The following is a 26,827-nucleotide window of genomic DNA, read 5'->3' as shown; positions in this document are numbered from 1 at the left end:
GCCATTGTAACGCCTGTAGTGTAGTCCCTTCCTGCAGCAACAGAGACAACGATCGAGCAAGATCCGTTGGTCTGGCTTCAGCTTCCAGCCAATTCAGACTAGAAATAAGGTGCAGATTTTTAACAGTGTGGATAACTAACCATCAGAACAATTTACCAAGGGTTCGGGGTGGATTCTCCACCGCTGGCAATCAAGATTGGATGTTTCGCTAAAAGATCTGCTCTAGTTCAAACAGGAGTTCACTCAGGGAAGTTCTGTGGTCTGTATGATGGGGGAGGGCGGGCAAGATGGCCTAATAAACTGTGAGTCTGTGCAACATTGACACAGCTACGCTTTCGATAATCTTGTTATTGTAGCCTTGGTTTTAATGTGTATGTAGTTTCTGACCAAATCTTTAGCTGGTTTTAGACCAAACCCTGGTTTTCAAATACTCCACCCTTCACATCTCCCCCAGCCCAGTCTGCTTTCAGATATTCGCACTGAGGAACTGAAAGAAGTAGGTGGGACCCTGAAGTAAGGAGCCCTGCTGTTCGGATCCTAAACCCTCCCATTTGGGCTGTGACTAAATCCAATCTTTGACTGAAAGTGTGTTCATTTGTACAGTGTGCCCATCACTTGAGGTTTTGCAAGATCTTGTGCTGTTCTGCAAGTTTCACGTGTTTCTTCAGCAACAACAGATTTGTTTGTGTTTAAAATTGAGTCATCAGTCGCTATTCTGCAGTCAAATGCAGTGGAATTTTTATGAAAACTTGGGGTACTTACATGTCTCTAATCGGGTAGGGGGGCTACACGCATTGCCTTGTCTTGGGGAGTTGGGATGGGTCAGAGGAAGTGGTGATGGGTTGCAGGTCCTTTCACTGCTAGGCTGCAGGCTCTAATACAGGTTGGAAATCAGTGAAAGTTGTTACTTTTGGCTGTTTGGTGACCGGTGTGAAATGAAGTGGAGAGACTCATTCCAAGGGCCAAATTCCTTGCTGGTGTATAGAAGCCAAGGATTGCACTGGGTCATGGTGAGTGCTCTCCCCTCTGGCCTCTGGATGTGGCCCCAGGATAGCAAACTGATGCAGCGGGGTCAGCGTGCGTTCCCTGCTGCTGCCAGTGCTGTGCCTGCTGGGTGATTTCACTAGAGCATTGTGGTCTCCAGGGGCAGTCTGGCATCTTTCACCAGCAATACGTTTGTGTTCAGGACTCAGGCTTTGTGCTGGCACTAGGTACAAGCTGTGAGTTTGGATCCGGCACAGAGCTCCACCAGATTATTATAATGTACTGATTGTTACATTCAGGTAGCACTTCTTGGGGGGTGGGGGAGTGCTCTGCCTGAGAGGAAGGATGGGCCAGTGGCTAGAATGATAGCTTGGGAATTGGAGGACCTGCGTTCAATCCCCTTTTTCACGATATTTTTCCCATGTGACCTCAGGCAAGTCACTTTAGTCTCTATGTGCCTCAGTTCCTGTAATCTATAGAATAGCACTTCCCTATTTCACAGGGGGAATAAATACACACATTTGTGGGTCCCAAGGCCAGAAGGGACCACTGTGATCATTTAATGTGACCTCCCGAATAATACCCGCTAGAGACCCTTACCGAAGTAATTCCTGTTTGAAGCAGAGCAGATCTTTTAGAAAAACACCCAGCCTTGATTTTAAAATTGCCAGGGATGGAGAAACCACCAGGACCCATTAAATATTGTGAGACACTCCGACATTAGGGCCTGTGTTATCACTAGGGTGACCAGATGTCCTGATTTTATATGGACAGTCCCGATATTTGGGGCTTTTTCTTATATAGGCTCCAATTACCTCCTCCTTCCCCCCCCCGTCTCGATTTTTCACACTTGCTGTCTGGTCACCCTAATTGTCATATAAGAGCCTGAAATAGATGAGAGAGTTCTCAAAGGGCTTTGCCAGGCTGGATTCCTCAGCCACATTCTGCCAGTGCAATTGGAGGGGAGTCCTACCGTCAGCACATGAATGAGAAATGTTCCTCTCTCTTGATTTTGTTCTCTTGCGGGGAAGGGAGAACCCCTGCCTGTGTTCTCTGCACCTGTTCACCGTGACGTTTTCGCTTGCAGGGCTGCCACCGCACGGAGAACTGGTCACCCCTCACTGGCTTCTGAGAGGACGCAGCAGGCGAGCAGTCAGCGTGGCCGAAAAGGTGGGTGAGATTCAAAGCGTGCGTGTTTCTTGGTTTCCCCCTCCACCCTGAGTGTCCTGGGACATGAAGGGTTAAGCCAGGGTTTGAGCAACATGCTCTTGTATTGTGAGTGGGCAGCTCTCCTTCCCCAGTGTCCATGTGTGGGGCTAAGAAGTCAATATCTGCACAATCTGAGCTGTGAGATATATTTTTTTGAAGAGATCTTTTGGCCCTGTAGGTTGCGGAAATAACCTTCTTCCCATGGTGCAGTGTAAGGCTGTCCTCCTGCCCCTACAGATCGGCAGCCCCAGCGCCTCGGCTGCTGCTCAGAGCTTTGGCCAAGGCCAGTTTTTATTTAGGATGTGAATTTCCTGCTGGCAGTAGGTACCAGCTATGAGTTTGGATCTGGAATAGAGCTCCACCAGATTATTGGGTCAGTTTTCACAGCTGCTGTTCAGCCAGGAAACTGACGAGATTTCTGTATAGTTCAGGCTGCTGCTGCTGCTCTTTGCGGAAAAGGGCTACTCTGAGGAGACGGACACCTCAAACACGAGAGGCTGGGTAAGGGGCAGAGTAGCAGACTCCTGGCTGTCTGTGGATTTTGCAGTGGCAGGGGGAAAAGACTTCTATCCTGTTCCAGCAGGCAAGTGGTAATGAAGATCTGGCTCTCATGCAGTTGTCTCTCTGGTGGGAAAACCCCTAGAAAGCATCAGTTGTCTCAGTAAGATTGCTTCTGTTGTGTTACTAGAACCTTTGTGGCTAAGCTGCCCGCTGCTCCTGCCATACAAGGAGCAGTTGTGAGGAGGAGGCCTTGGGTTTCAGACGGATGTGCACGTAGCCTGGAGGGGCTGGGTGAGGCCGCAATTGTGTAAATAGCCTCCTTAATGTAGGGCCTTTCATCCCGAAGGATCCCAAAGCACTAGAGACCCTGTGTGCGGGGATCAGTAGCATGCAGCTGTTGGGTGAGTGGCACATGGGATCTGTTCTGTAGTGGCTACGTGGTGGTCTGTAGGTGGGAAGGGGGAGGTGACATCTTTGAATGCAACCCCAGGCGGACTCAGGAGGATGGAATGTAACTTTTGATTGGCGTTCGGCCGGGACACACGGGGAGACCCTTAAAGACCACGATGGTTCAGGTGACCTTGGAGAGGTGGACACAGTGCCGAGCAGTGCCTGGGGCAGCCCCAGCTGGCTGGCACGTGCTGCTTGCGTGGCAGGTGCAGCCTTCATTTGCAAGGCTGCCTTTGCAGTCACCAATTCTTTCCTTTATTAAAAAAAACGTGTTTTGCGTGATGTTGCTCTGTGACCTTCCCTGGTCCTGTCAGGGCATGGATCCTGGATCTCGGGTGCTGCCACTCTTCTCAAACAGCTGGCCTCTCAGCTGCTTGGTATACTCTTGTGCTCATCATCTTGGTTTCTCCCCTTCCCCCCCCCCCCGGCTCCCTGGTACAGGGGTCAATTGTCTCATGTCCCCTCCACGTGCCTCAGTTTCCCCCCCCTGTAAAATGGGGGCAATGTTACTGACTCACCTCCCTGGCGAGGCTGTGAGGCCTGATTGATGTCTCGTAAAGCACTCTGAGGCCTTGGGGTGATAGCACCGGGCTGGAACACTGAGCTTGTTAGTGGCTATTGAATTCCATGGTGAGACGCCTTCATCCAGCAGCTGCGTTCCATGACCGGCTCCTCGCCCTGCCTGTAGCAAGGGGGATCAGCACCAGGCGCCCTCCCACCTTAGCCCACGGGGTTGCTATGGCTCCTGTGGTCCATTCCTAGGAAGGGATTGCTCCATTCCCAGTGAGTTACAGCAACGAGGGGGAGAGGGCCCAGGTCTATATATAGGCCAGAGGGCAGTCAAGGCGGGGAATGCGGGATAACCGGGAAGTTTATTTATATTGCTACTTACATTCCTCTGCCTGGAATTCACTCACAAGATGCTGGGAGAGACCGAATCTGAATCGGGGGCGGGGGATGTGTGTGTACAAGCGCAGACTGGGGCCCTGGCTTTGCACAGGGCATCAGCGGCAATGTTAAAACATCACTTACCAGCGGGATTACAAGGAGGGAGGGGCGAGACCCCCGTTCATTTCCTGGCATCTGTTCTGCCTCAAGTGACTCCGGGCAGCTCAAGACAAGAAGGCGGCTGTCCTGGCGGGGAGGGACAGGAAGGGTGTGTGGAGGCAGGGGGGTGGATTATGGGAACCAGACTGGGGCTGGGGGTGGGGGACGGCAGATCTGCATTCTTGGCGATCTCAGGGGATCAGAATTTCCAGGCGCTAGATCTGAAGTGGACTTTAGTACTGTGCCCATCACCGTGGGATCTTGGTGGTGAATGGCAGTTGTTTCGAGGCAACCCCCTGCTTACACCAAGGACAGGGCTCTGCGTATGCTGTCCTATCCCCCACGCCCCCTCCCCACCCCGCCAATCAAACAGCCTGCTTAGACTCAATGAGGCCACCTGAATGGTCAGAACCCACCTGTTTTATGAAGGACCCCTTTGGAGCCGGCATGGCCCCACCCCGCAGGCTGGCACTGTGAGCGGCTGCTCGGGCAGTCAGTGCCAGCCTGGCTCCATTTGGCAGCCAGGAGAGTATAGGTCCAGTTGCCTGGGTGAGCTGCGGGGTACCCACTGTGTTGCACAGCACCCGCTAGCTCTGAGCACCCCAGTTCTTGGCCCTATGCTATTTAACACCTGTATTGATGACCTGGAAGGAGAGAGAGACCCATCACTGATCAGGTTTGCCGAGGAGATGCAGACTGCGGGAGTGGTGGTGAATAATGAAGAGGACAGGCCACTGCTGCCAAGCAATGCAGATTGTGCCGTAAGCGGGGTGCCAGCAACCACTGTGCTAAATGTACACATCTGGGAACCCAGAATGCAGGTTATCCCTACAGGATGGGAGACTCCGTCGTAGACAGCAAGGATTGAGAGAAGGACTTGGGGTCGCTGCAGGTAATCGCCTCCACGTGAGCTCTCCGCACAATGCTGCGGCCAAAAGGGCTAACATCATCTTTGGGTGTGTAAACAGGGCCACATCCCAGAGGAGTAGGGAAGTGATCTTGCCTCTACAAGCTGTATTGACAAGACTGCCACGGGGATGCTGGGTCCTGATCTGGTTCCCATGCATCAAGAAGGCTGTGGGAACACAGCAGAGAGTTCAAAGGAGGGCCATGAAAATGATGCAGGGGCTGGCAAACAAGCATGTGATGCGTAAGGGACTTGACCTATTCAGCTTCTCGAGGTGAAGGTGGACTTGGTCACTGCGTATAGACCTGTGTGCATGGCAAAGATATCTGTTGCGGGGGCTGATCAAGGCATAACAAGATCCAATGGCTGGAAGGTGAGGACACCCAAATTTTAACCTTGAAATAAGATGTAGTTTCCTAGCAGCGAGGGTGATTAGACATTGGAACAGCTTCCCTGGCGGGTGGGGGACTCACCATGGCTTGGAGTCGTTAAGATCGGTTTCTGGGGGCAGCTCCACAGCCTGTGTGCGTGCGGGAAGAGGGGTGTCGGACTGGATGGTCAGGGTGGTCCCGTCTGTCAATCTGTGAATCCCCATGTTCGTCCCCTTCCTTCCTGGGCCATGGGGAGAACAGGTCGCCTGCCTGTCCTCAACCTGCTCATCTTGACAATTGCAATTCTGCATTAACACTGTTAACCAAATCTCCATCTTCAGCTGGTCACCTGAAGGGGTCAGGAAGGAACAGTTTTTTTTCCCCCCCGATGCACAAATGATCCGATAGGATGACGGGGGAGACAACACATCTCCAGCCTCAGGGGCTTCTGAAGCATCCGAGATTAGCTCGGCTGGAGACAGGGCACCAGAACCGGTGGACCCACTGCTCTGAGGTGGGACAGAGAATCCGCTTATTAGATGCTGGCTGCTGTGTGTTGCTCATGTGGTCAGGGTCACGCTGGTGGCCAGATGTGGGGCTGGGAAGGGATTTCTTCCCGGGGACCTTGGGGTGGATCATCTGGTCACAGCTCACCTCATCAATTCCCTGCCGTGGCACTGGTGGGGCCTCCGTCTCCCCTGGTCTCTCCCCGTGGCTTGCAGCACCAGTCTCCTAGGACTGAAATGCTTTGGGCTAACTAGCCTCACTGGGCTCAATCCAGGGGTGTCTGGGTGACGTTTAACGGCCTGGCACGCACAGGAGCTCAGACCAGAGGAGCCAACCCCGCCTTGGACCAGCTTGCCGAGGCTTGTGGTGATCCCCCATTGCTGGGGATCGGATGATCTAGGCCGGAAGATCCACTCTCGTTCAGCCAGAGCGAGTGGCCTTGGGAATTAATTCAGGGGAGGGCCGTGGCCTGTGCTGTGCAGGGAGGTCAGGCCAGATGATCACAGCGCTCCGCTCTGGCCTTAAGCTCCATCCTAGGAGCACAGGGACGGGATCTGCCCAAGGCCAGGAGGGTTTGCTCTGTACCCCATGTAACAGCTTGTGCAGGATCCTGGGGGTTGGGGAGAGTAGAGGCAGGGAGAAGCATTAACCCTGCCACCGTTTTGTTGGGGGCCCCGCCCTGGAGCAGTTATGCGGGTGGCCTCGTGTTCGCTGTGGTCTCGCCCCCACAGACAGCAGGGCGGACGTCTCTTGTATCCTGTTTCCTTTCTCTCCCCCTTGCTCTGCGTGCATCACAGAGCTGGCTAGCCCACTGGCTGCTCTTGCCAGCTGCCACCCCTCTGCTGTGGGGGTGACACGGGGAGAGGGGCCGTGCATTGCCGGAGGGTGGGCTCTGGGACTGGCCGTCCCGGTGGCTCTGATCAGATACCTCTGTGTCAGCCACCACCCTCTCCCTAGACCCATGAGTGCTCTGTGCTCCCACCGTGACTCGGGGGAGAGCGCGGCAGGCTGGGGCAGCCAGAGTCCTGGCAGGAGGAGCGTGGGGCAGTGACTCTGCATCTTGGGGCAGGTGTGGGCTGCATGTGAGTGGCAGAACAGGCTGAGGGAGGAGCTAAGAGGCAGCGGGGCCCTGTAGATGAGGCACTGGGCTGGGACTTGGTTCAGTTCCCTGCTTAGCTTAGACCTTGGTTCAGTTCCCTGCTTAGCTACTGCTGTGCTGTGGGCCTTGGGCAAGTCCTTTCCTCTCTCTATGCCTCAGTTTCCCTCCCACCCTTTGACTGTGCAGACGGTAAGCTCTGTGGGGCAGGGACTCTCTTGCTGTGGGGCCCCGATCTCAGCTGGGGCCTCTGGGTGCTACTCCTGATGACAGTGGTATCCCAGGCTTTGTGGTTTTGCAGGAACCAGCCTGGATCTCCTCTTGTTGACAGTATAAAGCGAGAGCAGCCTGTGTGACCGTCCTGGCCTGCGCCCTAGTACTAACAGCATAGGCAGAGCTGGGTGCTGGGTCAGCGTGGGTGAATGTCTCACAGCAAACCAGACCCGGCTTCGTTCTGAATCATCGCACAGTCGTTAGGCTGACGAAGCTAGAAGTGGCTGGGATCTTGCCCGTGGCTCTAGGTACTCAGCCTCAGTTTCCCCATCTATACAATATGGAGAGAGAATCTCTTCCTGAAGTAGGGGTGGGGAGGATTAGTTAGTGCCTCTAAAGTTCTTTGAATAGGAAAGCCCTCTAGAAGGGTTAAAGGTCACGAAGACCTGTGGCCTGAACTGGATTTTAGAGCCAAGTCCTAGTTCATTTGAACTTTGGGGGCCAAAAACCCAGAGGAGAAATCTAAGGTGGTGAAAGTTATCCTGTTGGAGGGAGGGTATAAATCACATCATTCTAGACTGTTAGATCCCCTTCGATCGACACCCTCTTTCCTGTTATGTGTACTCCAGCACCACCCAGAGGCCCTGATCAGAATCAGGCCTCATTCTGTGGGGTGCCGGACAACCCCTTAGTAAGAGATGGCTCTGCCTTGAAGGACTCATTGTTGGTTCTGAGTCATTTTAAAAGGTGCTGGGCTCTTTCCCCCAAACACAACAGCAGGATCGGCCCTCCTCTATCCCAGCAGCCCTGCTCTCTTCTGGCCCCTCGGGCCGAATGCTGCACCAGCCAAGACACCTGTCAACGCAATGAGACAACATCCAGAAACATTGCGTAAGGGAGGACGTCAATTGCATGTCAGCCCATCTGAGGCTGGTGGATTTTATCGGTAGCCTCTTCCAGATCTTCCATGGGTGGGTTCGCTTGGTACAGGCTGCTGAGCCCCGTCTGCCCTGCGCCCGGCACTGCTTCGAAAGCTGGCACGCAGCGGGCCGGACGTGCTGCCATTCTGACTGGGAAAGGGTTTATTCCCACTTCGCACTCGCTCTGTGCTGGTGTCAATGCCTGTTCTAGGCACAGGGCAATGCACAATCAGACGCCGGAGTTTTGTCCTGCTTCTGTCTTAGATCTAGGTACTTACATGGCCCCCCCCCACAGCGCCGCAGTATCTGAGCACCTCCCAATTCTTAAGGTATTTACCCTCCCCACGGCCCTTGTGATGTAGGGCAGTGCCATTGTCCCCATGGTACGTGGAGGATAACACCCAGATCATCCGAGGTATTTAGGCTCCTAACTTGCATTGAAATCAATGAAATACCTCCATGACTTGGAGGATCAGGGCCTTAATGACTTGCTGCCTGTGGGATCGTGGGCCTGCGGTCGAGCAGGGAATTGAGTGTGGGTCTCCTGGACTAGTGCCCCAATCGCTGGACTGTCCTTTCTGGGTGGGGAGGTGGGCCCATGTCATGGGGAACCATACAACGATCTCTCTCAGCCAAGTGACGTTCCAGCTGAGAATTCCAGCGTGCAACCAGCAAGATTGTCTCTGCGGAGCTTGCCTTGATCTCTCTCTGAGTTCCAGGCCGCAGAGGGGTCCCAGGAGCTAGACCCACCCATCTTGCCATGCGTTAACGCTTCCATGTACCCTCCATGTGGGCAGAAGGGTGTTGATTTCTCCATCGCGCCCATGGCAGCCTCGGTGCCTAGGTTAAGGCACCCGGCAGCCGCTGATTTCACTGGTGCTTTGGCACTGCCTGAGCTGGTGCCTCTGGGCAGGGTCGACGGTTGCTCTTGGGTTTGGCGTCATGAGCCATGCAGCGAGGGTGCAGGTGGCCTGGGCGAGGCCGCGGGCTGTGGAGAACCAAAGATCATTTCCCCTCCAAAGGAAAACAAAAGGCTTTGGTCTTGGCTCCTCCATCAACAGCTCTGCGGTTTTTCTCATCAGCAGATTGAAAAAGAAAAATACTCTTGAATTTCACCCGCCGGGGCTGGGTCTCCGACACCGCGGCTCCTTCCTCAGCTGCTGTTAACTTGGCCGCCACTGATGGATTTTGGATGTGCTGTTGGAGCCTGGAGCTGGAGTCTTGTGCAGAGAGTGCCCCCAAACTAGACCCCTTGCCTGCCCTCTCTGCAGGCGCCACGGGGAGAGAGGATTCCCCAGTTTGCTTCTAGCCCCGACAGTGGTGGAAACGCCAGCGTCTGCTTAAGCCCCCCGGGCTGGATGGCTGGGAAGTGTCTTGCGGCAGATGACAGCTGGCGGGTGGGGCTCACTGCTGCAAGGAGGCGAAGGGCTTTGCCATGGAGCAGAGGAGCATCGACCTGCCACTAGCTGAGATACGGGCTGTCAATCCTCATGCTCCAGGGCATGCGCCCAGTTCAGCGAGGAATTCCCAGTATGGCGCGGTTATGCCCATTCTGGATGGGAGTCTTAGAGCTCCCTCGGTCTCCGAGCTTTGACCCCTGTTGGAGAAGCCCCAGGACTAGAGACCTAGCAGGGGAGACTGGTTCTGTCTGCTGCTGGGGGAGGGTCTGTGGCCTGTTACACTCTGGCACCATGAAGGGGGTGGCAATTAGACCCCAGACACAGCCGCCCCCTGGCTCTCCACCAGCCAGGCCCCCAGTGTCGGGGGTGTGCTAGGAGTGGGGGTGGCTGGCTGATGTGCAGGGCACTTGGGCTATTTCTCTGCCTCCAGGGGGAGTGGGGCTTAAAGCCACCTTTGCTCCCCCTGCCCCCCGGCCTGTGCCAGGTGCAGGAGCTGAGAATTGGGCGAGGACTCTGAGCTGCAGCCCCGGGCTGTTGCGGGGGGCAGGCCGCTTCCTGTGTCTGACTCAGCCCGACCAGATGCGGGGAGGTGACCTCGGCTGGTTGCTTAAAGGCAGGTGCTGGTTCTATGTCCCGTAGGTAAGCCGGTGCGCCGGGTTGTCGGGCTCTGGGGCTGCAGGTACAGCCCGCCACTCCCTTCTCTCTGCTAGGCCATGCTGGCCACCCAGGAGCCGTCGCCAGCCGGCCCTGCGACACGGGGACAGGCCCTGCTGCCACCTCCACCGATGCTCAGTCCTGCCCCCTTCGTTTCCACGGGCATCTTGTGATAACCCATCTCCCGGGTGAACTAAACACCCTGGGGGGGAGTCGACATCTGCTTGGCTTGAAGCTCAGTCGTCTCCCTCAGGGACCTGCAAGTCTATATGGCCCCCCCGGGGCCTGCCTGGGTCCTCTCCTCACTCCACACCAGAAGTGCAGGGGCAGCTGGCTTTAAAGGGGCCACCCCAGTGTTGGAGGGTTCCCTGCTGACCCCCCCCTATTCTTTCCCAATATCTCTATTCAGCAAGGATTTGGGGAAGCCCTGTGAAGGCCGTTGGACAGTCGGGGCTGGCTGGCTGTGGCGTGCAGCAGATAAGGGCCCAGTCCTGCTCCACTGAGGGTAATGGGAGCTCTTCTGTTGGTTTCACTGGAGCAGACTCAAGCCCCACGTGACTAGATGGACGGAGCAGGCGGAGAGCGGTTCCCTGTGCGTGGCCAGAGGAGACAGTAATCTTCCTTTGTGAGTGACCCTCGGCCCTTCTCATCCGAGCCCCAAGGCACAGAAGGGGAAACTGAGGCCCAGAGTGGGGAACTCTGGCAGCACCAGCATGCTAGTTCCAGGCCTTAATCACCTTCTCTGCCAAGGGCTTTGAGTCTAGTGTGGGGGTGTGTGTGTGTGTGGGGGGGGTGGCGTTTTTAGGAAGGGGAGCAGCAGCTTTGTGAGCATGGCCCTTTAAGAATTCAGTTTGACAAGAGCATCCTGCCAACAATGCGCTTATGCAAACACACAATGTAATTGCTGGGGAATTTGAAGGAGCGAAACTCCACAGAGGAAGAGACCAAGAGGGCGCTGGGGAAGGGGAAAGCAGAGGGGGATTTGAGAAGGAGGGAGGCAGGAAGAATGGGGGGAAAAACTGGGACCCAACTGGGGGATAGAAGGGAATTGAACAGAAGAACGCACAGACCATGTTTGGCCAAGGCAGCGCTGTTTGTATAAGATCATGTTCTAAAAATACAGCCCATTCCCAGCATCGCCCAGGGAGAGACCCTCTGCTTCCCTGCCTCCCTCCCCCTGTGAAATCACCGCAGCGCTGCGCCTGGCTGGCGCGGGGAGCTGAGTGGCCATGTTTTGGGAATGACTAAGGGACTGCCAGGGAAATCGTGGATTTTTTTTTTTCCTGTGCTCTGGTCTCCTTTTTTGGAGCTGGGAAGATCTTCTGGTGGCGGAAGTGGGGCTGGTGCGATATCACACCTGGCAGTTTCAACGCTCCCCATGTCCCCTGCCCCACGCTGCCACCATGCGGCAGTGAGTCTGGCATAGATGTGTATAGGGGCTAAGCCCCTCTGTCTTTAATTTATTTCTTCTGCCGGCTCCCCTGTGAGACAGGGCAGTGCTGGGATCCCCACTGTGCGGACGGCAACGGAGGCGGGGAGAAGCCGGGGGCACCATTTTCACAAGTGCTTAGCATGGGGGCCCAGATCCTCAATGGCTCCTGAGTTCTGTGGAGGTTCGGCACCTAAATACCTTGGCCGCCTCATTTTCACAGGGAATTCCGGCACTTGGGGGAGAGGTTTTTCAGAGGTACAAATGGCAGCTGGGCACCCAACTGCCCCTGGCGTTCAGGTGGAGTCTGGCACCCACTGGCCGTTTGTGCCTTTGGAAGTTCCCCCTTGGCAGCCTGAGTGCCTCTGACTCGCAGTGAGACGAGGCAGGAGAGGGCATCTCTCTTATTGGACTAACTTCTGGTGATGAAAGAGACAAGCTTTTGAGCCACACAGAGTGCATGAGGCTCCTAAACCACTTAGGCCTTGAGGAAAAGAAAGGGGATAATTGTACCAGGTTAACCCCCCCCCCCGCCCCCAAATTGTACTTGGGGGCCCAAATTTCTCCTGATGAATCCCAGTCCCTGGAGTGCCTGAACCTCCATATCTTCTTCCCTGAGTGTTTTGTCTCTGGATTGGGCTACTCCGTGCAGATTTGCGCCTTCCTTGAGGAGAGCCCTGCCTCTGCCCAGTTGGCCTGGAGCCCTGCAGGCGACACCAAAAGTTGCAAAATAAGGAACAAACTCCAGCCTTGCTAGGGAGATGGAGCCTGCGGATCCCACTGCTGCCTCTTGGGTGTGTGGCCTACACGTTTAGCATTGCTGGTCTGGCAGCCTGGAGCCCTCTGATGTGGCAACACCCCCTTCCTTGCCCTGGCATAGAGACCACGGCCAGGTCACTCCGTTACTTCCCTGTAGGGGCTGCCCATAATTAGCCCCACTTGTGGGCGTGGCTTTTTCACCTCCCAGGCCACCAAAGAGCTAGTCATTGCTGGTCTGGATTTGAACCCACGGCCAGTCCCGGGGGCTCATGATGAAGGCCTGTACGCTGTGGCCTCGTAGCCGCCACCACAGCGGGCCTCGTGGAGCTGCCTTGGGCAAGCAGGGCTTCGCAGGTTCCTGAGTCAGAGTCTGAAGTCTCAGGCTCCAGAGCAGCACCTGTGGGCTGCCCAGAGCCAAGTGCTGGGACTTGGGCTTCCCCAAATGCCAGGCTGGGGGTATGCTTTATCCTGGGAGCTGGGGCTGTCTTTGATCGGGAAGTGCTGGCTGATTAAAGAGGGGGAAGGTTGCCACTGGACGTGCGTGGGCCTTTGAATTGGGGTGAAGACACGGCAGTTCCTCTGGCTCGTCTTGCCTCCTGAGTTTTAACCAGCGTCCGTGGCGATCAAAGAGATGGGGAGGCGAAGCCCTGACGGCTGATTCTTCCTTGTACAGGCAAAGTCCATCCTGGCGTGCGATTTGAGCGTAAGGTGGGACCCGTTATGAGCAAAGCAGGGGTGGGAACGGCCCCGTGCCAATAGGGCGATTCTCGGACGGATACACGGTGCCGAGGGAGAGCCATATTTGCTTGTCTAAGTCTTAATCTCCGCAAGAGCCTCCCCAAACCAAGTGTCGCTGCAGTCCCAGCACATGCAGTCCGGTCCGGCAGCCAGCTCTGAGCAGCGGCCGTTCTACGGGGACGGAAGCTATGTAGATCTCTAAAGCCCCCATCACGATGCTTGGCACCCAGGGCTTCATTGCAAATGTTCTTTAGACAGCCTAGGAAGGAGTCCTGCAGAAAGGGATCTGGGGGTCATAGTGGATCACAAGCTAAATATGAGTCAACAGTGTAACGCTGTTGCAAAAAAAGTGAACGTCATTCGGGATGTATTAGCAGGAGTGTTGTAAGCAAGACACGAGAAGTAATTCTTCCGCTCTACTCTGCGCTAATAAGGCCTCAACGGGAGTATTGTGTCCAGTTCTGGGTGCCACATTTCAGGAAGGATGTGGACAAATTGGAGAAAGTCCAGAGAAGAGTAATAAAAGTGATTAAAGATCTAGAAAACATGACCTATGAGGGAAGATTGAAAAAATTGGGTTTGTTTAATCTGGAGAAGAGAAGACTGAGGGGGGACATGATAACCGTTTTCCAGTACATAAAAGGTTGTTACAAGGAGGAGGGAGAAAAATTGTTGTTCTTAACCTCTGAGGATAGGACAAGAAGCAATGGGCTTAAATTGCAGCAAGGGTGGTTTAGGTTGGACGTTAGGAAAAACTTCCTAACTGTCAGGGTGGTTAAGCACTGGACTAAATTGCCTCGGGAAGTTGTGGAATCTCCATCATTGGAGATTTTTAAGGGCAAGTTAGACAAACACCTGTCAGGGATGGTCTAGAAAATACTTAGTCTTGCCTTGAGTGCAGGGGACTGGACTAGATGACCTCTTGAGGTCCCTTCCAGTGCTACACTTCTGTGATTCTTCACCAACAGGCAGTTCTCCCAAAAGAAACAAAGAGTGGAGGAATCTGGAAGTGGCCGCCCGTCAATAGGTGGTGGGCTGTAGCTGAGTTCCTCGTGCACAGGTGCTCCAGTGAGCTCTGCTACTCGGGAACAGTCTCAACAGAGGCCAGAGATGGAATGAGCCATGGAGACTGAGGTGGGCCAAAAGCTTTGTTACCTTTGCAAACTCCAGAAACTCCTTCCCATGAAGCAGCTGGCTGGGAACCCTCCGGGCTGGGATCACTGGGTGCCTTTCTCAGGCCTGGCTTGTGAGGGAGGTCGCACCAGATGATCAGGATGGTCACGTTAATCCATGTATCTACGGAATGGCAAAGCACCAAGCCCTTGCAATGAGCCCTGGAAGGGTGTTCTGGCTCGGGGAGTCTGACAGCCCCCCCGGGGGCTCTCCTTCTGCTCTGCCTTTAAGCACATGGCTCTGGAATGACAACAGTCGTGCTGGGAAACCGGAGCCTGACTCAATGTGTCGTTTGGCTTGCGAGGGCCTTGTTTACTGAAGGGAAATGTTAAACCGTTGTCTGTGGGGAGAAGTGGAGAGGAGGGGCAGATTGCAAGAGAGACATAAACCAAGTCAGTAACATCAGGGAGAGACATAAACAGAGATTGAGACACACGCCCAGAGAGAGAGAAAGGATCCAGCCTTCCGGCCCTTGTGTACACACAGCACAGCTTGGGCTGATGTAATCCCCTGTTAGATGCACTTGGTGACCAGGTAGGATGACCACCTGGACCTTAGCCCCCCCTTGCCATGAGGCCCCACCCCTGCTCCTCCTCTTCCCCCGAGGCCTCACCGCCAACCTGGAAGCCAGAGCCGGGAAGTGGTAAGAGCTGCCCAGGGAGCCCAGGCTGCTGTGGGGAGCCCCAGACCCTCCGCCTGCCCTGGGGGGCAGGGACGTGGGCTGGGGGCTGTTTTCAGGCACCCTGCTCCCACCCCACCCAGGGCAGATGGAGGGTATGGACCTCGACAGTGGCCTGGGCTCCCTGGGCGGCTTTTACCCTGGCCCGACTCTGGTTTTGGGGGGGCGGGGCCTCGGGTAAGAGATGGAGTAGAGGGAGGGGCCTCAGGGGAAGAGGAGGAGTCAAGGGTGGGGCCAACGCGGGGGCGGGGTATGCATCCTGCTTTTGCCTTTTGAAAAGGTGGTCACCCTATGCCAGGGGCCAGTTCCCGGCTCCCCTCTGGCAGCGTAGAAGAGGCCTGGAGAAATGCTGCACTCCTCTCTGTTACTCGCTGTCACCAGGAAGATGAGTGCTTTAGAGCTGAGATAGAATTTGGGAGCCCCCAACAGGGCTCCCCGGTGCCTCTGCCCCAGCACAGGTGGTGGGAGTTTTGGAGTCACTTCAGCACCTGAAGATGGTGTCTGCACTGATATTTCGTTCAGATCTGTTCTGTGATCAACTCCACTTGGCAGAGCGCTGGCCAATCATCAGACAAATGCACAACGCAGGGGCACCCTGGGCGAATGCAAGCTCTTTGTTCCTGCCCCGGTTCTGGGTCAGATCCTCTGCGTTGGGCTGCTTTTCCAGCTGATGAGCTGAATCTTATTGTCTGGCCACTTTCCTGCAGCACTGGGATCCTGGGGCCTTGGTGTATAGGCAGGAATTGCTGGTTCTAGCAAGATGTGGGAGCCGTATGGGCAGCTTGAAATCCCAGGCACTGCTCCAGTTGGAGTCCAAGACGCTATGTTGAAGTATTGATCCCACGGGGTGGGGTCCTGGACACAAGTCAGAGAGAGAGTTTTGGTTTTAGCCAGTGGCCCCAGCCCACAGAGCATCGGTCTGTGGGGGGAAGGGCTGCTGCTAGCCAGGCAGAGCTGCTCTTAAGTCAAGGATTTGTACCCTGGTGCCAAGCCCCTGTGGAGATGGGCCACCCTGGTGTGAAGCAGGCTTGGCTCCGATGGGATCTGTGCCAGACAAGGCCCTGGACTGCGGGCCCGGCCCAGAAGCCTGTAGCGTCCTGGGGAAGCTGAGTCAATCATTTCCTCCCCTTGCACCCAGTATTTTTACCAGCCGTGTGTTAGGCAGTGCCCGGAAGCTGACATTTCTATTGATTCCCCTGCGCTGGCATGACAAACCCTGCAGTCACCCGACTGCACCGCTCGGATCCCAGCCTGCGGAGACAGGGACGCTGGGCCCTGCCTGGACAGCTGGCAAACCAGCTGGAGGTAGCTGTCAGGGTGCAGAGGATGGGGAGGAAATGAACAGCAAGGGCCCAGTTCTCCATTGTCTCATGCAGCTGTTTACTCCAGTGCAAAGCGCCGGGGGGCTGATTCAATGCAGAATCGAGCCTCAAGGTGCGGGAGGCTGAGCTGGTGGGGAGAAGAAGGGGGAGGAGGGAAGTGGCAGGGCTTGGAGGTAGATAAAAGCAAGAGCTATGGGTTGAGAGGAAGAGCTCTTTGTGGAGGGGGGAAGGGAGGTTGTCCTCCTTGCTCTCCGGCTGTAGTAGGGCCCAGGGAGCAGAGATGCTGGCTCCCATGCTGGCTGCAGGGAGCCTCCGCTGGCATGAGCTTGCCACTTGGATTCCTCTCTTGCTCGTCCAAATTGCCACGGTCCCCTGGGTTCTTACCCTGTGGGCTGACAGTCGCTTGCCAGCGTGGGTTGGAATGGAGCCAGCCCCAAGGCGTTGCTGGTCTGGGGGTGCTGGCTGGGTTCTTGTAGCTGTGATGTCTTATCCCACCCCAAGATGGGGGTCTTAGCTCCTGGGGACAGGAGACATTCTACTCAGGGCTGGAATTCAGTTTTCAGGGAGGAAGGCTGGCCTAGTGGTTAGGGAGTTGGACTGTGACTTTTAGAGGCAGGGGTCAATTCACTGCTCTGCAACAGACTCCCTGTGCGTTCTTGGACAGGCCCCTAGTATCTCTGCCTCAGGTCCCCATCTGCCTGGCGGGGTAATAACCCTGGCCGCTTTCAGTTCAGTTCTTTGGGGCAAGGACGGTCCCTTCCTAGCACAGCTGGGCCTGGATCGTGGTTGGTGTTACTGCAGAGCAAACACTAGGAACTATTTTTGTCCCTGGGGAAGAGATGTCCCATTTCCGATCTGGGGCGGGGATCCCGTCTCGTCCCTTTGTGTATTCTCTGGGATGTTTCCAATTCATTCTTGCATGCATGCGTGTCTCTGCAGAGAGTGGTCATGCATCCACATCTCAGATGTTCTTTGTCTCTCGTTTTCCTCCGGTGGGTGAGGCAAATCCATTAAGGGGGGTGGTTGAGCTGGATCTGGGCTGGGGGAGGAGCCCAGCGTCGGTGACAGAGGCAGTGGTCACGGCGACCGGGAGCCGGAGAACAGGCTGCCCTGGCCTGACAGAGGAGGGGCTGGAGAGCGACCTTGGGGTGGGGGTTGCAGGTGTCCAGGTGGGAAGCGGTGAGGACCCAAGCGGGGATTTCAGGGGAGCCAGAGCCCAGATCCTGGCAGCGTTACGGAGGCAGAGCTGCGTTAAGGACGAGTTCGGCGTCTGGGCTGGGGTGAGAAGCAGCGTCACCGAGACGGAGGCACGGGGAGGGTATCTCAGCCTTTCCCTTGTTTTCTGGAGGCCCTGGCATGCTGCCCGTCCGGAAGCTGGACCCGGGGGTGGGGAGGACCCAGCAGAGGCAGAGTGTGCAGGCAGTCGGACAGCGTGAGCTGCCGAACACAAGAACAGGGCCAGCACAGCCTGGGGGTTCAGCAGCATGGGGGGAGGGCCTGTGAAGTCAGCCAGCCAGCCCATCACCTGGGAATGCAGGATGGCCTTTCCACACCGTCTGCCCACGTGCCAACCGATAAAAACGGGCGGCGGTCGTGACCCCCTGACACTTGGTCGTGCCCCCTGGGCTGAGACCCCATCCCTTCTCCAGTGCTCTTAACGCTCCCGGCAACAGAGCCTCCACCGCTTCCCAGGAGAGGCCATGCCACTCTCTAGGGACCCCGGCGACCAGATCTGCTCTGGGAGGAACCCACGTTAGAGGGCAGCGTATGAGGTCACATCCCTCTCTTGGGATACCCGCCGAGAGGCTACTGCTGGTGCCAACGCTCCGCCTAGGGGAGATCTCTGTTAGCTCGGGTGGGCAGGGCCTGCCTTCTTGCAGCAGCTGGAGCAGGGTTCTAGACCCGGCTGCCCAGGTGCGGGGCGGATCTGTTCATTGGCTGCATCAGGAGGGTTTCTTACACGGGGGAGCTGGGCATGGCCCGTTCCCAGATTCCCCACCCTGCAGATCTCCTGGCCTGGGGGGAGCTGGCAACGGAGGCAGAGCTGTGCAGCAGTTTGCCCTGTCTCCCCGGCTTTCCCTTGTGACCCCATTCCTCCCTTGCTCTCCTTCCACAGGTGCCAGCACCCGCCAGGGGGGATGTGGCCGTGACTGCTGAGGGCAGGGAGCTCATCCTGGCACTGGAAAGGAACCAGTAAGTATCCACCTTGGGACACGGGGGGGCTCTGCAGGACTCTAGCTGCAGGGTTGGCCCTGGATGTGTGCAGCAGGTGTCCGGGGTGGGGGTGTCTGCATGGACCACCTGGCTGTGCAAGAAATCCTCTCAGTGTTGCCCCAAGCATGACCCTGTCTCGTAGATTGTCACGCCCTTGTGTCGCCGCTCAGCCACCAACGGTGTTGACTGTCCGCTCCCTGGTTCACCTGCCCATCGGCTCCCTCCCTCTTTCCCCTGCCCAGTCTCCTGCCAGCCCGGAACGTGCCTCTCGCCTGGCACGCTCCCTCCCTGCAGTGCTGGTGCAAACGCATGCCGGAGGCGTCATTGCCCTGCCCCGGTGCAGTCATTCGCACAGCGGGAAGCCGGCGTGAGCCGGATTCAGTGGCATGTTATGCGCTGAGCGTGGACGACGACGCACGCTGCCAGGGGGCTGGGCATTCCCATACGCCCCCGCTCAGACACGTGGGCACGTGCCTGCTCTCAGGCAAGCTGCACTCGCCCTGTAGACGGGGCGACTTGCGAGAGCTGGGAGAGTGAGCCGCTGCTGGCTCACCGGGGTTTCTCAGTGACTCACAGCCAGAACACAGCAGTTCCTAAGCTGCGGGTTGCTTTGGTATTGTCGGGGGGCGCGCCAGGGCTGGCCTGTTGGTTCTTCTCAGGGGGTTTGTGGGGGCTAGGCTGTGTGCCGTCCGTTGTTCCTGCAGGGTTGTTCATCCGTCCACACTGGTTTGTTTTTACAGGCTTGCTCGCAGGGGTGGGGCTGAGCACCGTGGTTTGTTATTGTAGGGTCTCTCAGAACTCATCTGCTTTGATTGATTTCCTTCCTCCTGCCATTTTGGAATTCAAAAAAGCTGTGAAACCGTTAACCTCTTGATCTCCGTGGTGCACCCAGCACTGTAGTGTCTGTGGGCCCTGCTCATATCAGTGAAGTTAGCCTTCCAGTGGGGCAGGGCAGTGCTGGTAACCCTATTGCACTGCTGGGGGAACTGAGGCACAGATGAGGCTAAGTGACTTGCCAAAGGGGCACAGGGACCGCTCTGCAGCAGAGCAGGGACTTGAACTGAGGTCTCTGGAGTCCCAGTCAGTTCTGTAACCACATGCCCCCTCTTCCTCCCATGCAGAGCTGGCTTCCCCCGCCGGTCTGTGGAAATTCCTGGCCCTGTGAGCATCCCAGTGACTCCGTTCCCTGTCCCCCCTCTGACCCTGTGCTGGCTGAGTAACTGGTGCGGAGCGATCCTGACGAGTTGCCTGCTGATGGAAGCTGAGCTCTTTGGACTCTGCATGGAGCTCGGTGGAGGAGAGCCCGCCAGACTGTTTTGGTTTCTGCGGCTGGAGGCTGCCAGGCTCCTGGGGCTCTCGCTGGCGGGCAGGGGGGTCAGCGGTGCCGGGGGCCCCGCTGGGACAGGGATTTGTTTGCAGATGGGCTGTGCCCTGGCAGGGAGTGAAACCAGTGAAAGTTCAGGCCAGAGAGAGCGTTTTCAGCTTCCCTCCTAAATGCAACAGCAAAGGGGCAAAGCTCCCGTTGGATCAAGCTGTGAAAGATGCCCAGGGAGAGGAGTCTGGGGTTAGAGAAGCCCCGAGAGAAGGATGTTGGGGAGCAGTGTCTGGTGAGCAGGAGGGGAGTCGTGAAGGGAGCAGAGAAGCAGTAAGAACTGCTGTGGTGAATTGGGCCATCTGGTTCCATATCCCACTGCCTGGCGCACGAACCAGGCTCGGCCTGCCGGCCTGCCGCCTCTTGGTGCATGAACTGGGCTGGCCCTGGGCCAAGGATTCTTGTTATCTCTCTGCCCCATCCTGAGCCCTAATGTAGTATCCAACTGCCTTCCATACTGACCGTTCGTCCATCTAGCCTCCCTCTTACCGCCAACCTGGTCCAGACCCTCCATCCACCTGCCCGGGTCCAGGATCCCACCTACAGCAGTGGCCAGTACCTATGGCTTCAATGGAGGGCACACTGTTCCCCTGTCAAATACAATTGGTTGCTCTACTGGAGCAGGGTGGACCGAGGGAGGCATTCCTTCCTGACCCCGCAGGCCATCAGCCTGCGCCCTGAAGCATGACATTCGCTGATGCTCGGTGGTATCTTGGCCTGGGAAGAGGGCAAGGGACGCACTGTGGCAGCAGAAGTAGCCCACGTGGGGAGGGAAGCTGGAATAAGAGGAGAGTAAGACATAACCTTAGGCATGGGGAGAGGGATGTCATGAAAAATTGTGGTCCAGTGGTTAGAGACCACGGGCCTAGGAATCCAGGGGTCTGGAGTCTCACCCTGGCAGGAATCCAGCTGGCGTGGGCATAGGAGCAGTCAAAGCAGCACAGCTCAGGTTTCCGGGTGGGTAGCTCTGCCCTGGCCCAGGCCCCGAGTACGTACTCGGCTCGCTAGCCCGCTCTGGCTTTGCTGCTGCTGCCCATGCTAGCTGGCATCCAGCTCCCTCGGGCCGGCGAGCCATTCACGGCTTTTGCCGCGTGGAGATACCGGGTGATCTGAGCGTCAGCCTTTCCCTAGCTGGAGACGGGGACGGTGAGCCAGTTACTCCCTGCACTGGGCCTCTGGTCAAAAGCTCAAGTGCTGATTTCCACTAGCGAGTATCAGAGCAGTAGGGAGGATAAGGCCCCGATGGGGGTCCGATGAGCACCTAAATCGCGAGGGTGCCTGGGCGCTTTCCTTGGGGGTGGCTGCAGTGCATGCCGAGAGGCGTGAGCTGGGGCATTGCTTGGGGTCGTAATTAACCAGAGGAAGCTCTAACCTCGTGTGTAATGCCGGCTCGCGGCGGATCTGAGCGTGCCGGGAGAGCACGTTCCACCCCAGCACCACAAAGCGCTTGACTGCTAGGCTGGGAGGCAGCCGGCCCAAGGGCCGTGACAGACGCTCCATCGCTGGGGGCGTTTAAAACTGGACCAGCCAAACATGGGAAGCCAGGCTGTGAGGAATCACCTGCTTTGCTGGGGGGAACAGGCTCCACAGCCTGACCAGGGCTTTCCCTTCTATGGTTTCCACCATGAGCTGCCCTCAGCATTAGCACTGGGCCGATGTGTCTCTCCTGCCTCCCTGACACCCAGAGTGGGGCGAGTCACCGCCTGCGTCTCCACCACTGGGCTGAGATGCTCCCGAGGCGTCTGCCCGCCGTAGAATTCCTGTCGCCCCTGGGTCCCGTGGGCAACAGGCTGCAGGACGTTGGTCCTAGGCCTCCCTCCCGATCGCCGAGCAGCAAGTGGAATGTTCTCCCTGAAGAGCGCGTCGGCCTCCGTTCGGGCCGTGGGAGCGAGGCGGGCGTTTCCCGGGGCGGGGTCCCCCGCCGGCCGCGGTGCTGTCGTGTCCTGGGCCCTGTGCGTGTGAACGGGGTGATTTCACCTTCCCCTACTGAGTCAATAGTACGATTTCTGTCCTGCAAGGGAAGTACCAACCCTGTGAGCTTCCTGCCGATAGCAACCTCCCTGAGCCAGCTGGGGAATTGTGCATCTCGTGCCTGGTAGGAGTTAATCTCTCTCTTTTCCATGTCCCACACCCACCCCTCCCTCCCTCTCTCCCTCCCTCGGCCCCCACCCCTTAGCTAATGTACGACTCTCCATCACCCTCTGGTCCTAAACAGTGATGGACAAAAATCTGGAGGGTCCTTGCAGCTAAACACCCAGGAATCTGTGCAGCATGTGAAGTGTATTGTGTTGATGTGCAACATTTCCCCAGCATCTCTGAGCGTAAGCTCAGACTGTTAGGTCTGGATATTGGACTAGAAATCTCCCAGGAAAAGGCTTTTCCTCTGGGATTCCTGGCTCTCTTTGGAAATGCTGCCGCAGTGGCCTTTCCTGTGCAGCATCTCGTTCCTCTGCCCTGGATCCCAGCTGGAACGGGCAGGCGCAGGGAGCATAACGAGGGGACCAGACTAAGGATGTTTTGGGCACGTTCAGCAGGACCAGCAGGGAAGGGTGGAGTTCGTGGCTTGTGGCAGCATGGACTGGTCTCCGCATGGGACTGTCAGACGGCCATGAGGCCAGCTCGCCAGAGTGGCAGCGTGCAGGCCCCGGGTAGCGTTTCAAGATGCCAAGGAGTGGGATTTTCAAAAGCGCCTCGCTGGGCCCCCGGTGGAGCGGGACTGTTAGACCTGTGCTGGGGGCTTCGAAGCCTCCCCGGCGCTGTTCTGTGGGCCCCTCCTGGTCCGGGTGAGATCGCACCAGCAAAGGCAGGACCACGCGGGGAAAATCCTGATGGCTCTACCAGCAGCCAGTGTCCGCCTGACCTGACGTGACTCTCCCGTGTGCTTGTTTGCACCCAGCTCCAGCATTAACGAGCCTGGTCCGTCGGTGTCGCTGCCTCTCCTCCGCTCGGAGCTGGTTTGGATTTGTGCTGGGGCTGGCAGCATCCTTTCTCCGTAGCCTGTGGCCTGAAACCCTCCTCGGGCCGGGGATCTGGAATGTTGTTTCTTCTACACGCTGCGTCCGCGCCGATCAAAAAAATCGCAGGAGACGACGCTACGGCCCTTTCCTGCCAGCAGCCCTGCTCGACATCGTATTTAGCTTGGAGCCTGGCCTAGGCAGGAAGTATTTGGAAGGGTAGACTTGATTTTTGGAAACCAAATGAAATGAAGAAACGCGCGCTCTCCAAAGTAACCAAGAAGAGAGGGACGGGGGAGAGAGAGAATGTTTCAGGCATCATAATCCTAGCAGGGGCCTGTGCTCATTCCTTTGTCTTTTCCTAACCTCTGGGTGGGATCTGGGCAAGGACTCCTGGGGTGGCATCTTCCCCCGGCTGGGGCGGGTGCAGGACACATTCATGCCCCAGCACCTCGTCACAGTCTGGGCATGTCAGTGTTCTCGCCGGCCAGGAAGGCACAATGTCATGCCAAGGTCTGTACCTCCCCTCGCGCAATGCAACAAGCCAGGTGCCCAGCTGGTGTGAATCGGTCTGTCTGACCGTCCGTCTTCCGGTTCTACGCGGCTGCCCATCATGGTAGTATCCGAGCTCCTTCCATGTTAAATCAATAGCAACATCCCTAGTGGATTTCGGGGAGTCTCTGGCTCTTCTCCTTTTGCTCTGGTGTCAGTGGGTCTTTGCTGATTCACACCAGCGGAGAGTCTGGCTCTTGCTTAGCCCTGATTCTCCTCTCTCTGGTTCTGCTCTTCTACCGGCGTGTATCTTCTGACCTCAGCAGAGCTGCTCCGGATTTACACTGATGTCAGCGGCAGGAGGAGCAGGCCCAGTTCCTAAGTAGCAGTGTTTGTCTGGGTCGCCTCTTCTCACTTCCGGCTGGACCTGCTGTCACCTTACATCTACCTGCCTGAGCAAAAGTTAGGGAAAGCCATTTGCAGGCCCATTCATGAAATCTGACCCCGGCCCGGCTGGGCCCTTTGTTCTGTGGCCCCTTCCTTGGTGTGTTGGATCTGCAGGGCTGGCTGGGGTTCCAAGGGCCCCTTGTGATCCTCTCACCCGACCTGCGTTACCCAGACTCATCGGCCTTTGATTGGTGCTGACGTGGGTAGCCAGGTTCGAACAGGTGAGAGCATAAGCTGAAGTGCTCTCCCGGCATCCCTGCCTGTGCTGGCTCCGGGCCCAGGGGAGGGAGGGTCACGAAGGGCAACAAATGAAGAGGAGAGAGCGAGCCCCACCGAGCCATACAGCCCATAGCTCACTCAGCGCCCAGAGGAAAGCCCAGCTCAGGAGCTGAAAGTCCTAGGCCAGTGCTATCACTGTTACGGGGCAGGGAGAGTTAACCACAGAAATACTGACTGAAGGGGCCTCGGGGATGACCTAGCTGGTTGAGAAAGGTCACGTGTCCTCCCCCTCCCAGGCATCGGTTCCAATCGTGCATGGTCTGTAGCTAGACAGGGCTTGAATCTGCAGGGTTTTCACTAGCACCACGTGCTGCCTGGCTCTTCTCTCTCTCCACACTCTGCCGCGGCGGGGACTTCCAGCATAGCCAGGCGGCTGCCTTGGGTTTCTCTCTGTCCGCTCCCGAACAGCCTGATGCTGGCCCGGGGTTTGCTGCGGGTGCACCCGTGTTGGCACGTCACCGCCCCTGGGAAGCAGCAGGGCATTGAGCCAGCCTGCGGGGCCCCCGCTGTTCGAGGGTTCTCGCCTGCAGGGCGATGCCTTCTGGGGCAACGAGCGCAGGGGGAGTTGGCGGCAGCAGCATAAAAAAGTTTAGTATTCGTTCTATGCGGAGTGCCGTCCCCGTGTCTCCCCCCCGACCCCGCATCCAATACTGGTTTCTGGGTTTAACTCAGGCTTCGCACCTCAGCACCCTGTTCCTTGCAGGCCGTGCCCTATCCCGGCTCAGGCGCTCTGCCCAAGAGGTTAGAGGGGACACAGTGGGGAAGGAGGGCATGGCCCCAGGAAGGGGAGGCCCCTGGGAAACTGAGCAATTGTGGAACGTTGTGCAAACTGCATTTGGTTATTTGGATATTAAGAACCCCAGTTTTAACACCGGTCCCTACTCCCATAGCCCGATGCAGTACAAGGCGAGTGACACACACCAGGGTACATTTATGTACTGTGACGTGGCAAGGCCAGATGTACTATGGAAAAGTAGTGGGAGATGGATATATTAGCTCTAGGCTAAACAAATCCCTGATACCAGGATAAGTGAAATGGCAGCTGCTCCAGGTCAGGTAAGACACCTGGGGCCAGCTAAGAACTTTCCAGAAGGCAGGGAGAAGGCTAGGTTGATTGGGACACCTGAAGCCAATCAGGGGCTGGCTGAAACTAGTTAAAAGCCTCCCAGTTAGTCAGGTGGGGGTGCACGTCAGGAGCTGTGGGAGGAAGCTGCGCTGTTGGAGAGGCTGAGTAGTACACACCATATCAGGCACAAGGAAGGAGGCCCTGAGGTAAAGGTGAAGTGGAGCTTGAGGAAGTGAGGGCTGCTGTGGGGGAAGTAGCCCAGGGAATTGTACATGTCATGTTTCTAAAAGGTCAGCTACCATAGCTGATACTATTATGGTTCCTGGGCTGGAGCCCGGAGTAGAGGGTGGGCCCGGGTTCCCCCCCACACACCCTTTGCCCCCTGATTAATCACTGAGACTGGGAGACAACAGAGACTGTACAAGGAAGGATAACTTCTCCTCACCTCCCTAGCTGGCTTATGATGACCCTTCTTTCTAGAGAGAGAAGGGTTACGTGGAGGGTCACAATGAATATCTGAGGCTAGTGAAATCCGCCAGGGAACGCGGGAGCCACGGAGGCAAGGACAGAGCTTTGTCACAGTACATAACTGGAGTGCTGGGAAGCGGTGGGTACTGGCCTTGGTCTTGAGATGGGGTATAACCTTTATAGCCCTGACCAATGTCTGTGATGGGGTATGGGGTAAAAATCAGTCTCTTCCCAACCCTCCCATGTATCTCCTCCACTCCTCTTATTACAACATGAACCATTCATAGACAGAGAGAGAGAGCAGTGTGTGGAGACCGGTTTAAATTTCATTCTGGCTTAATTTGATGCGCCCTGTTTGCCAGCCCTTGGATGGAACCCCAGCCCTCCTGTTCTTCCCTTGTTAGCATCAGGGCATAAACGTTTGGAAGCCAGGCTCGTTTGCGGCCATCTGGCTGCTTTGGGTAACGAGGGACAAGCCAGAAGGAAACCAGAGCTCGCTCTTGTTGAAAAATGCTGACCACTGAAGAAGTCTGATGAGTAATGATGCTGGCTCTGAGCAGAGAACAGCGGAGTTTCCCAGCAGGGGAGAAAGCATGGCTGTGCATGCAAGGAGGTGGATGTGCAAGAGAGTGTGTGCTCATGCATGTAAGGTGTGTGCAAAGGTTCTGGTGTCCCTGGGAGCAGGGAGGGAGGAGCACAAGACTATGCATGTGTTTGCATTCATGAGGGGACAATGGCACAACACTCTGGGAAGGTGTGTGTCACTTCTCCCTCTACCACTGGTCCCGTAGGTGATGACAGCTTACTACTGCTGCTGGCTAAAGGGACTATTCCTGTAGCTCAAGTGATGGAGGTCTGTGCTGTGGTGGTGAATGTCCCAGGTTCAGACCTTGCTGATACTGTATGAAGGCGGCTGTTCCAGAGCGTTGTGAGCATGCGGGTGAGGGGTTTGTCTACCCGATACACTACAAGGATATATGTGCGTGCACGTGCCCGTCCTTCCCCCCCCTTAAGGGCTTCTAATAACACCATGGGAACCATGGGTCTGATCGGAAGTCAGTGGAGAGGCTCCTATTGACTTCCAAGTGCTTTGGATCAGACCCGGTAAGAGCAAGGATGAGCTGGTTTGGGGCTGTTGACTTGTAACGTGTGTAGCCTCATTTCCCCCATCCAGCC

General features: G+C 56.6%; 1 protein-coding gene across 1 annotated transcript in view; it reads left to right on the top strand.

Moving 5' to 3' along the window:
* ADAM33 (ADAM metallopeptidase domain 33) overlaps positions 1–26,827 on the top strand; it is a 75,924-nt gene that overhangs the window by 2,959 nt on the left and 46,138 nt on the right. Inside the window, exons 2-3 of the mRNA XM_077816040.1 lie at positions 2,072–2,154; positions 18,476–18,552. Of these exons, the coding sequence (XP_077672166.1) occupies positions 2,072–2,154; positions 18,476–18,552 (160 nt within the window). The remainder of the gene's footprint in view (positions 1–2,071; positions 2,155–18,475; positions 18,553–26,827) is intronic.

The sequence above is a fragment of the Eretmochelys imbricata genome, chromosome 4, assembly GCF_965152235.1.
Source record: "Eretmochelys imbricata isolate rEreImb1 chromosome 4, rEreImb1.hap1, whole genome shotgun sequence".
Taxonomy (NCBI): domain Eukaryota; kingdom Metazoa; phylum Chordata; order Testudines; family Cheloniidae; genus Eretmochelys; species Eretmochelys imbricata.
The sequence above is the reverse complement of the archived record's forward strand: the minus strand, read 5'-3'. Positions and strand labels throughout refer to the sequence as shown.